Source organism: Thunnus thynnus, chromosome 24, assembly GCF_963924715.1.
Source record: "Thunnus thynnus chromosome 24, fThuThy2.1, whole genome shotgun sequence".
Classification (NCBI taxonomy): Eukaryota; Metazoa; Chordata; class Actinopteri; order Scombriformes; family Scombridae; genus Thunnus; species Thunnus thynnus.
The window spans coordinates 20,600,430-20,612,737 of NC_089540.1; the positions used below are offsets into that span (position 1 = coordinate 20,600,430).

Consider the following 12,308-nt stretch of genomic DNA (forward strand, 5'->3'; position numbering starts at 1 on the left):
CTGTAGACTTCTTACTCTTAAATGTTTTAACAAAGTCAATCATTTCATCTGTTCCCCTTATTAACATGGATTGTTTATTTACATTAACAGTTTTACTTTCCACATCATCTTTACTGCTAGGCTTAATAATCTCCTTGAGCTAAATTAGGTCCAATATAACAATAAATCATTAAATTCATCTGCAGCTAAATCCATTTCATTAAAAGTTGTATTGTGCTTTGTCAGGAAATAGGTTGGATAACCTGCTTTTCCAGTTCTATTTTTAATAATATCAATCAATACTTCAGTGTTGCTAATCCAGTAAGTTAACTGTGCAATTGTTAATCAAATACAAATTTTTGTCATACCTTTCAGATCTTGGCAGAAGAAAAGATGGCAACACCTCCAGAGGTTCTCTTGGAGTGTTTGGAGGATTTGGGATCTAAGGACTTTGAAAAATTCAAGTGGTACCTGTATCAGCGGGGGGTTCTTGAAGGCTTCAAAGCAATCCCAAAGAGTCGACTGGAGAAAGCAAACAGATTTAAAACAGTGGATCTGATGGTCGAGAAATACTGTATTAACACTATTAAAGTGACCAAAATGATTTTGGGGAAGATCAATCAGAATGATCTATTGGAACGTTTGCCACAAACCATCTCAGATCCTTCAGGTAAGTCATGGAAAGATTAAAAATGTGATGTTACAAAGATATTTAGAAGTGCTCAGTCAACAGTCAGTGGACTTGTTTTAGATTCTTCAAGGTGTTTCTTCTCTCATCCAAAAGTCTTCTTTAGTGCTGACTGACTGGTGGGAAGTCACAGGTGTTTAACCTCTGCAGGGCTGTTTACACCTTAAAGCTGTGTTCAGACACAACACAAAGCCAATTTTCACTTTGTGTTACTTGCACAAGATTTACTGTTGGATCATTTGTGTTTATTTGGCCCAACAACCAAAATACCAGCTGTACATTAGCTGTTAGCCAGCTAGCAACAGACACACCAACCATGTCTTTGGGAGTGTGCCTCTGTGTGTTTGTGTTTAGTTCAGCCTCTGACTGAACTCAGAACTCAGCAGGAACTCTGGTTCTTTCTATTATTTCTCTCCAGTTTCTCTCCTTTTTCTCTCTCCTCTCTGTACGTTCATGAAGTACATTCATAAAGCCCAGCGATACGCGCTGCGTGAAAAATTCACTTTGTGTTCTGTCTGAATTCACCATTATTAAGCCACATGTGGGTCATTATTCCATCTGCCTGTCAGTCCTTAGAGTCCCATGAGACCAGGTGTGAATGGTTCTTAAGGCTTCAGTGTGCTCCAGCTGAAGCACTTGTTGGATAGTCAGAGCTCCTCTAGAGGGTGAAGTCCAACAATTTGTGTTGAATTGCTCCAAAACCAACAATCACATCCACTTTACACCCTGATTGGTCAACTGTGTGGAGGTGTGACAGTAGGCAGAGTATACTGTACACTGAAACTAACTTCCCTGCAATGTTTGTCTAAACCCATGTCCTGTATCATTAATTCCTGCGTTAAACCAGCTGTTGCATTCCTTCCTCTGAGAGAACCTGAACTTGTATTAAATATCATTTAGGTTCAGGAACTCATCCTCAAAGTGAGGGGAGAACAGTAGAAACACAAGCAGAACCAGTAACAATGGATACACGTTGAGTTCCTGTAGTGGAAACAGCATATGTTACCTTTGGACATCAACCAGGCTGCTGTTTCCCCTTGTTTCCAGTCTTTGTGTTGCAGGTCTCCATAGAATGAGGGGGAGACATGATAACTGTTTAAATTCGGGATAAAGGTGAACATTCCCAGGAAGTGTCTCCTGGAGGGGATTTATGGTGTTGCACTCACATGAAAAGTGACAGAAGTAGCTGCGCAATGAATTTTAAAAAGGAAGCTTGAGAGAGAAGTTTCTCTCCTCCACAAACCTGAGCAATCACTGTGTAAAGTCGGAGTGAATGTTGGATCATCAGGTTCAGAACAATCCAACAAAAGCTCCAATGTTGGAAACGTGCAGGGCGACAGAGTTTCAAAGCAGGTCAACAATTCAACAAGCAGTTCTGATTAAACAGACCCTCTGCTTGTTGAATATTATTAAATGATCTTTCTGTAATACTGTGAAATACCAGATGAGGACATGAAACTCCAATGACCTAAACAGATACTACATATATAGGAAAATACTTTTATTATTAATATTTTCTATCACATCTTCTCATTTCTGTCAATTGTTGTTTCTTCAGAGATTCTTATTGTGTGCCAGTGCAAACTGAAGTCTAACCTGAAGAAGAAGTTCCAGCGTGTGTTTGAGGGGATCGCTAAAGCAGGAAACAGAAAGAAGCAGAAAACCCTCCTGAATCAGATCTACACAGAGCTCTACATCACAGAGGAAGGGACTGCAGAGGTCAATGATGAACATGAGGTCAGACAGATTGAAACAGCATCCAGGAAACCAGACAGACCAGAAACAACCATCAGACAAGAAGACATCTTTAAAGCCTCACCTGGAAGAGATGAACCAATCAGAACAGTGATGACAATGGGAGTGGCTGGCATTGGGAAAACAGTCTTAACACAGAAGTTCACTCTGGACTGGGCTGAAGACAAAGCCAACCAGGACATACAGTTCACATTTCCATTCACTTTCAGAGAGCTGAATGTGCTGAAGAAGAAAAAGTACAGCTTGGTGGAACTTGTTCATGACTTCTTTACTGAAATCAAAGAAGCAGGAATCTGCAGGTTTGAAGAGTTCCAGGTTGTGTTCATCTTTGATGGTCTGGATGAGTGTCGACTTCCTCTGGACTTCCACAACAATGAGATCCTGACTGATGTTACAGAGTCCACCTCAGTGGATGTGCTGCTGACAAACCTCATCAGGGGGAAACTGCTTCCCTCTGCTCGCCTGTGGATAACCACACGACCTGCAGCAGCCAATCAGATCCCTCCTGAGTGTGTCGGCATGGTGACAGAAGTCAGAGGATTCACTGATCCACAGAAGGAGGAGTACTTCAGGAAGAGATTCAGAGATGAGAAGCAGGCCAGCACCATCATCTCCCACATCAAGACATCACGAAGCCTCCACATCATGTGCCACATCCCAGTCTTCTGCTGGATCACTGCTACAGTTCTGGAGCATGTGTTGAAAAACAGAGAGGGAAGAGAGCTGCCCAAGACCCTGACTGAGATGTACGTTCGCCTCGTGGTGGTTCAGTCCAAACTGAAAAATGTCAAGTATGATGGGGGAGCTGTAACAGATCCACACTGGAGTCCAGAGAGCAGGAAGATGATTGAGTCTCTGGGAAAACTGGCTTTTGAGCAGCTGCAGAAAGGCAACCTGATCTTCTATGAATCAGACTTGACAGAGTGTGGCATCGATATCAGAGCAGCCTCAGTGTGCTCAGGAGTGTTCACACAGATCTTTAAAGAGGAGGACTGTGGGATGTTTCAAGAAACGGTGTTCTGCTTCATACATCTGAGTGTACAGGAGTTTCTGGCTGCTCTTCATGTCCATCTGACATTCATCAACTCTGGAGTCAATCTGCTGGCAGAGGAACAAACAACATCCCAGAAGTCTGAAACTATACAAGAATTTGCAGAGACATGTTTCTACCAGAGTGCTGTGGACGAGGCCTTACAGAGCCCAAATGGACACCTGGACTTGTTCCTCCGCTTCCTCCTGGGTCTTTCACTGCATACCAATCAGACCCTCCTAAGAGGCCTGCTGACACAGATACAAAGTAGCTCAGAGACCAATCAGGAAACAGTTGAGTACATCAAGATGAAGATCAGTAAGAATGTGTCTGCAGAGAGAAGCATCAATCTGTTCCATTGTCTGAATGAACTGAATGATCGTTCTCTAGTGGAAGAGATCCAACAGTACCTGAGTTCAGGACGTCTCTCCACAGATAAACTGTCTCCTGCTCAGTGGTCAGCTCTGGTCTTCATCTTACTGTCATCAGAAAAAGATCTGGAGGTGTTTGACCTGAAGAAATACTCTGCTTCAGAGGAGGCTTTTCTGAGGCTGCTGCCAGTGGTCAAAGCCTCCAACAAAACTCTGTAAGTACACAGATAGTGGGATTTATTCATCATTATTTAAATACTAAGCTATCCTTTTAACAAAAATGAATTCTTGTTTTTTCCCTTTTATTTCCTCTCCAGGCTGAGTGGCTGTAACCTCTCAGAGAGAAGCTGTGCAGCTCTGTCCTCAGTTCTCAGCTCCCAGTCCTCTAGTCTGAGAGAGCTTGACCTTAGTAATAATAACCTGCAGGATTCAGGAATGAAAGAGTTGTCTGCTGGACTGGAGAGTCAACACTGTAGACTGGAAAATCTCAGGTCAGAACAAATTCCCCATTGTTTTAGAGGCATTTTTCTAAACTATAAGATGCAGCCTCTCTAATGTCAGGACTTCTGATTTGCAAAAGTTTTCCACCAGGATTTTATGTTTCAAACAACAGAAAATGTTTAAATTTTCTAGTTTATCTTTCCTTGATTCAGCCTTATATATTTTACAGCACACATGAACTCTGGCTGAGATAGAGTGACAAATATTTCCTTTGATACCATGTGATTCATATCATTACATGTCTGTTCATCATTAAACTGTCACATCTCCAACATGTTTAGAATAGAACAGCAAAGATTTTAACCAGTGCTGAGAGTTGAATTTATATCCAGCATTACCAAAAGTCCAAAATTCTGACTGGCAGAAGTTTTCCACCAGGATTTTATTTTTCACAGGAAAGAAAATGTTTGAATTTTCCAATTTATCTTCTTTGATTCAGCTTTATATATTTTACAGCACAGATATATGAATTCTGGCTGAGATAGAGAAACTGATCATTGCTTTGATATCAAGTGATTTAGATCATTACATGTCTGTGTATCACTGATTCTGTCATATTTAACTGTCACATCTCCAATATGTATAGAATATAACAGCAAAGATTTTAACTAGTGCTGAGAGGAGAATTTATATCCAGCATCATCTTCATGTTCATTATTTTCTCTCCAGGCTGAGTTTGTGTAACCTCTCAGAGAGAAGCTGTGCAGCTCTGTCCTCAGTTCTCAGCTCCCAGTCCTCTAGTCTGAGAGAGCTTGATGTCAGTAACAACAACCTTCATGATTCAGGAGTGAAGCAGCTGTCTGCTGGACTGGAGAGTCCACACTGCACACTGGAAACTCTCAGGTCAGGATTCATCAACCAGATGAACATTTAACATTTGAATGATGTCAGAGGATACATATTAAACCTGTGTAGGATTGTCTCTGCTAATATGATTTGTCAAATCAGTTTTTACTCAACTTCAGCAGTAGAGAATTACTGATTTTTATTATTTTCTTCTATTTTTGTTGTTGAATTAATTAATACCACAGATGATTTTACAAATTTTGGTAACACTTAATTTTACAAGTCCGCAAATTTCATGGTAATTATGTGATAATTAGCAACTAACGTCTTTGATTTGTTGAGAGAAAATGACTCTTTCTTTTTCCTGTCATGATTTCATTGTGCATGCACCACCAGCCTCAGGTCACCAGCATTTAGGCTGCTGAGGTGGGGGCAGCAGGTTGAACCGGAATCAACTTTTGGGGAAACACAACCTGTAATGCTGTACAACCTTGTCATGGGGGAGACAGAAACATTACTAGGTAGAGGTCGAGGACATTTCTCTTCATTTGATAACGTTAAAACTAAAGTTGGGCTTTGCTGACGGCTTCCCGACTCATTTTAAAAAAGACGAGAGAGAGAAGCAGTGGTCGAGCGAGCTAGAAAGTGGATTAGGAGAGTGAGCAGTGGTAGTGAGAAAGCTGGTGAATGAGAGGAAGAAAACATTATTTTCTGATTGTTTCACGGCAGTTACAAACACACCCACCCGGCACCTCCACACTAGGGGTGTGCCCGAATACAAATACATTATTCAGCAAAGCACAAATAGTGTTTTTTTATTAATATTTGTTTCATACAAATAATTCAAAAATTATTTTATAAATATCATACGTGTGCTATGGGAGTAAGGTAAAAAGAAAATAGAATTAACTAGTTTCAAATGTTTTTTTTCCATATGTTTTCATGTATGAAAAGACCCAAATTATACAACAGATAGTTCCGAACAAGCAATCTGATTGGTCAACTAGACATTTAGAACGAGCACAAATCAGCATGACAGCACACCTAGCCGTGCTCAAATGAAAAAAGCGTCTCACTCAAAATATTACTCCCCCATTCATTAGAACTATAAACCATGATGTCATATTTGTTTATTTCTGTTGTCATTTTCAGCCACAACTGTAAAGTTTGAATATATATATATATATATATATGTAGTTAAAGTTAGTTGGCTGACTCAGTAGGGACAAGAAATCGTCTCTGTTGCTAGGTCATTACTAAGGGTCGGCCTACTTGCTGGAGTAGTAAACTAGTTTCATTATGTAGGAGTCTACAGACATAACTGATTGTTTTCCAGGTACCCATAATATGATCAATTTATATCTTTTTTTGTTGTTGTTATACAACAGTTGTTAACTGTTGTATAATTGCAATATTACTTATATTGCAATATTGCTTAAATACACACTGTAAGCAGACTACTTGATTTTCTATCAGAGAATTGTTTAAACAACATTTGTATAGGAATGATTCTGTCCCAAATTTTTTGATCCATACAAGTGGTTTCCACTGTAATTATGTGATAATTAGCCAGTAACTTCTTTGAAATTTCTTTGAACTACATTTTTTTATTCTCAGAGCTGTTTCTTACAACGTGCTGTCTGACCACGTTAGAAATCAAATGTTTTTATCGCCTTTCTGTTCAGTAATTGTTTGACTCACGGCGCGTACTCTTCATACGCCTGCATGCACTGAACTGGAACTTCTGTATCACAACAGTTCAGGACAAATACATGTACCGTTACACACCTATACTTACACCTAGTTGATAATGCAAATGTAGGTGACTTTTTTCTTTCTTCGCCAATATACTATATATCCCTTATTTCTGTAAATATTTGGGAAATATTTTTCTTGAATTTACTGTACATTTATGTGACCAAGGTTATTTCTGTAGATACAAATTACAGATGTCCCCTAAATGCCCCATGATGCAGACATTGACTGTAAAAAATATGGATGTAGTCACGATGACATCACCAATTGGTTCGCGAACTGCCATTTTGAAACCTCAAGTGTACCAATTTTACCATCGCCATCTTGGATTTGACCGTCGCCATGTTTGATTTTTGGAGCCAGAAGTGACCATATTTGGAAGAGAGGGTGGAGCTGACCATAGCGCTAGCTGCTAGCTTGGTTAGCATGGTGCACATATAATCTATGGTTAACAGTCATAATGTTAATGCTAATTTTCGCTAGCGAAAAATAGGCCTAAGACCGTTAAAACAAAATTTACTCAGTGGAAAAACTGATCATCCGACTCATTGATGGGTCTTTTATTACAAAAAACACCGAGCAAGACTTTTTTTTAGGCGACCATAATATTATAATTAACTTTAATGAACTGAAAACACACTGTGAAATAGCAGCAGCTATGCCTATACGCCATGTTTACGTTACTTAAGCAATGTTGTCACCATGGCAGCGACTTGTCAATCACAACATAGCCATGCTCTAAAGCATACGCTTCTTTATTGTCTTTTTTTTTGCAGCCGGTGGAGTCACCCCCTGTTGGCCATTAGATAGAATGAAGGTTTTTGGCACAAAAAAAGACCATTACATCTGATTGACAAGAGCCGTGACACTGTTTACATAAAAGAAACAGTGTCACGGCCAAGTGTAGAGACGTTTTCCTCTCATCACATGATATATATCATGTGACACAGCCCTAAACCACATGTACAATAGACTGTCAGGATGATTGTTTGTCACATTCACTGATCAATAACATTCAATACTGGTGAGCAGTATTGAATGTTATTGATCAGTACTGGTCTGAGGTTGAGCAGTATTGGGTGTTATTGATCAGTGCTGGTCTGAGGTTGAGCAGTATTGGGTGTTATTGATCAGTCTCAGGACCAGCTGAGTCTTTTGGGGGTTCAGCTCTGGGTTTGTAGTGCCTGAAATTTAAGTGTGTCTTGGGGGCTCAATTTGAGGTGTAACCAAACTGTAAGCAGTGTTTCCTCTTTAGTAGTAAAGGCTTGGTGGGCCGCCAGGCCAATGAGAACCCCCGCCAGGCCAAAAAAAAAATTAAATGTCAAATATAACACCAAATATCCATTCATTCACAAATCAATAGCACTGAACAACGCTGTCTCGAAACGTGAGTTAATGTCTGTGTTGTTGCCTGGGAAACTGCAGGTAGCGTAACTCTGTTTAAGGAATAGCGCAGAGTGTAAACAAGTGAGTGGTTAAACGAGAGAGCGTCAGAAAAATAAGGTTGAATGTGAGCGGAGCAGAGGAAAAGGTTAACAGGAAGTTGTCAGTCTGCCGGTAAATGTACAGACGACACAAATTCAAATAATACAGGAGTTGATGATGCTGCAGAGCAGCTTGCCCATACAGCTGCTGACACAGCTGTAATTCTGAGGCTCAAATCTGTCTCCACTTTTAAATATAGCTGTAATAAGACCATTATTCCACCTCTCAGCAAAATATCCCACACTCACAATTAGGTTGAATCATTTTAGAATAGACAAGTGGAATTTTTCTGTGCTGTATTTCAGCATTTCGTTCAGTCTCCCATCAGGCCCACATGCTTTTCTGCTTTTGAGGGTCTTCAGTTTTGTTTTCAGGTGGTTGATAGTAACGGGGAAATCTAGGGGGTTCTGGTGGTCTTTGAATATCAATTCCATATTTAGTAGTTTTTCCAGTATTTGTTTGGTCTGTAAGTCAGTTCCTGGTGGTTTTGGTCCAAAGAAGGTGTGAAAATGTTGAGTCCATATGTCTCGGTCCTGTATGAGCAGCTCCTCAGGCTCAGACTGACAGACAGAGTTCCACTGGTCCCAGAAGTCCCAGTTAGACTCTATACTCTCTTCAAGTAGGCACAGCTGTTCCTCACTATGCTTTATCTTTTTGCTTCTGGTTGTATTTTTATGTCTTAAGTGCTTCACAATACTGAAGGCGTATATGATTGTTTGTTTCTAACTTGTTTTTTCAGGTTTTGACATTCTTTGTCAAACCAGTGGTTCTTTTTTGTTGTTTTTCTTTTGTTTGTACGTAGTTTGAATTGATCTTTATTTGCTGTTGTGTTGAAGATGTCATTTATATTGTGGACAGCCTCACATATGCCTTCAGTAGTGGGAGGGTAGGGCTATTCTATCAACTCTTGTAGTAATAATGTAATCTCCTCACTATTGCTGGCCTCTTGGTATTGCTCAGTGCTGTCTGGGGCCCATCTGTATGTCCTGGGTATGTTGAACAGCTTGCTGGGTTTTGTGTGTGTGATATTGTTGTGTTTGAGGAAGAGGGTGATTTGGTTGTGGTCTGATAAAGGGGTTTGGGGCTTGACTGTGAATGCAGTGAAAGAGAAGGGGTCCATGTCTGTGATCATATAATCTACAGTGCTGTTGCCAGCAGTTGAACAATAAGTGAACCTTCCCAAAGAGTCCCCTCTTATCCGACCGTTGACCATATACAGACTGAGGCTTCTGCACAGTTGTAGCAGCTCCCTCCCATTACTGTTCATCACAGTGTCAAAGTTGTTTCTAGGAGGCAGATGGAGGTGAATAGTAGGAGCTTGCTGGCTGATCAAACTGTCTCCTTGACTACTGGTGACTTCAGGTTGTGCACCAGTCCGGGCGTTAAAATCACCACAGATTATTATATTTGCTGCCCCTGGTAATGACATATCTGTGACTCAAGGCAGGGAAACATGTCATCAGAGAAGTAAGGGGACTCACAGCACATAGATATATATCCTTCTGTGTAGGGAGAAGATCTCTTTTTATTTTCTGATGTTGAGAATTTGTAGTGAATTGTGTAAATGTGACTTGTAGCATATAATGAGTCGTCCTGAGTCTCTGCTGGACTAACAGTAGATCATTTGTGGGAAGGAGCAATAATCTCTCTGTAGCTGGGAGGGCAGTGTGTGGGTACATCACCTCTACACCATGTTTCTGATAGGATTATGATGTCATTATTATTGATAGGTTTTACTCTTCAGACCAAAGACTGAGGAGTAAAGACCTTGGATATTCCAACAGCTTATTTTAAAGGAACTCATTGAAATTCTCAACAGAAGATGAAATAAAATAAAACAAACACAGAAACAACTTTTACACAGGTGACCTTGAAGAACCTATTAGAGTGAAATATATTCATATTCATTATATAATATATTCATATTTTATTATCAAATTAGGATTTGTTTAGTTTGAAAGATGTTTTTATAATAAATATGTGAAGAAATGAAAAATTGAGATTGAAGCTCACTATGTTAATATAAGAACTAGAGCTGCTCGATTATGGCAAAAATCATACTCACGATTATTTTGGTCAATATTGAGATCACGATTATTTAACACGATTACTTTTTGACTCATTTTTGCCGATGCAGATATGTGCACATATTTTATTCCAGCTGGCTGAGGAGACTATTACACCTGCAATCATAGATTGTATTAATGATCATTAAAGACAAATTATGAAGGAAGAACTCAGGAAGACTGGAGTTCAGGAGCTCAGCATTAAAACTTTAATGAACCTGCCAAGTGGGTGCAGCAGTAGTTTTCTTTGAGTTTATTAGACAGACAGGATTAATGTGTAGGATTTAATCTTTGGTCCACAGTCTGAAGCAGAAGGTGGCGGTAATGCACCTAATACGCTGGTTGCCAACCGCTGTTATAAACCACAAAGAAGAAGAAAAAGGTTTTTCAAACAGAGTGGTACATCCGGTCAGCCGAGGGGTTTCCTATCTGTGCAGCCGAACACCGCAGCTCCTCCACGGACTATTACATCCTGACGGTCTCGGTGTTTCCTCCGCAGGCTCCACTTCACTGGATCTAAACGGAGAGCCGGGGTTAGCTGGGAGGCTAGCGGAGTGTTAGCCGCAGCATGACCGGAGGGAAGCACAGTCAGTTAGCCTCCGCTAGCCTCCCAGCTAACGTTAGCCCCGGCTCTCTTGGATCCAACCAGAGCACCGAGCCCCGGTTTGTTATTCAGGTTAAAGTGGGAAGAAGCAGCAGGTCTGTCGGGCAGCTGAGTGAAGTGCAGCCTGCGGAGGCAGAACAGGTTAGCCCCGGTTTCACTACAGACAGATTCACTCACTACAGTGGGCGAAGAAATAAAGCCAATGAATCAATAAGACAAACATTAGCATCAGTGGGTTAACATCAGTTGTTAGTATCAATTTTTAGCATCAGTGAGTTAGCATCAGTGTGTTAGCATCAATGGGTCAGCATCAGTTGTTTGCATCAATTTTTAGCATCAGTGGGTTAGCATCAGTTGTTAGCATCAGTGGATTAGCATCAATTTTTAGCATCAGTTGGTTAACATCAGTATGGTAGCATTAGTGTGTTAGCATTAATGGGTCAGCATCAGTGGGTTAGCATCAATTTTTAGCATCAATTGTTAGCATCAGTGTGTTAGCATTAATGGGTCAGCATCAGTGGGTTAGCATCAATTTTTAACATCAGTGGGTTAACATCAGTATGTTAGCATTAGTATGTAAGCATTAATGGGTCAGCATCAGTGGGTTAGCATCAATTTTTAGCATCACTTGTTAGCATTAGTGTGTTAGCATAAATGGGTCAGCATCAGTGGGTTAGCATCAGTATGTTAGCATCAGTGTGTTAGCATTAATGGGTCAGCATCAGTGGGTTAGCATCAATTTTTAGCATCAGTGGGTTGACATCAGTATGTTAGCATCAGTGTGTTAGCATTAATGGGTCAGCATCAGTGGGTTAGCATCACTTGTTAGCATCAGTGTGTTAGCATTAATGGGTCAGCATCAGTGGGTTAGCATCAATTGTTAGCATCAGTGGATTAACATCAGTATGTTAGCATCAGTGTGTTAGCATTAATGGGTTAGCATCAGTGTTTTAGCATCAATGGGTCAGCATCAGTGGGTTAGCATCAGTATGTGAGCATCAATTTTTAGCATCAGTGAATTAACATCAGTATGTTAGCATCAACTGTGAGCATTAGTGTGTTAGCATCAGTGGATTAGCATCACTTGTTAGCATCAATTGTTAGCATCAGTGTGTTAGCATCAATGGGTCAGCATCAGTGGGTTAGCATCAGTATGTGAGCATCAATTTTTAGCATCAGTGAATTAACATCAGTATGTTAGCATCAACTGTGAGCATTAGTGTGTTAGCATCAGTGGATTAGCATCACTTGTTAGCATCACTTGTTAGCATCAGTGTGTTAGCATCAA

General features: G+C 40.3%; 3 protein-coding genes across 10 annotated transcripts in view; 1 reads left to right on the forward strand and 2 right to left on the reverse strand.

Annotated features, from left to right (window-relative positions):
* LOC137176846 (NLR family CARD domain-containing protein 3-like) overlaps nt 1-12,308 on the reverse strand; it is a 376,610-nt gene that overhangs the window by 222,585 nt on the left and 141,717 nt on the right. The window lies entirely within an intron of this gene.
* LOC137176844 (NACHT, LRR and PYD domains-containing protein 3-like) overlaps nt 1-12,308 on the forward strand; it is a 277,333-nt gene that overhangs the window by 209,282 nt on the left and 55,743 nt on the right. For 6 of the 8 annotated variants that reach the window (XM_067582816.1, XM_067582818.1, XM_067582817.1 and 3 more), the window contains one exon: nt 4,141-4,314. In XM_067582816.1, the coding sequence (XP_067438917.1) occupies nt 4,141-4,314 (174 nt within the window). Of the gene's footprint in view, nt 1-4,140; nt 4,315-4,993; nt 5,168-12,308 lie in introns of all 8 variants that reach the window. The other 2 variants (XM_067582822.1, XM_067582823.1) reach the window with 2 other exon arrangements.
* Nucleotides 1-12,308, reverse strand: part of LOC137176849 (NLR family CARD domain-containing protein 3-like) — a 232,215-nt gene that overhangs the window by 139,508 nt on the left and 80,399 nt on the right. The gene's annotated exons all lie outside the window — the stretch shown is intronic.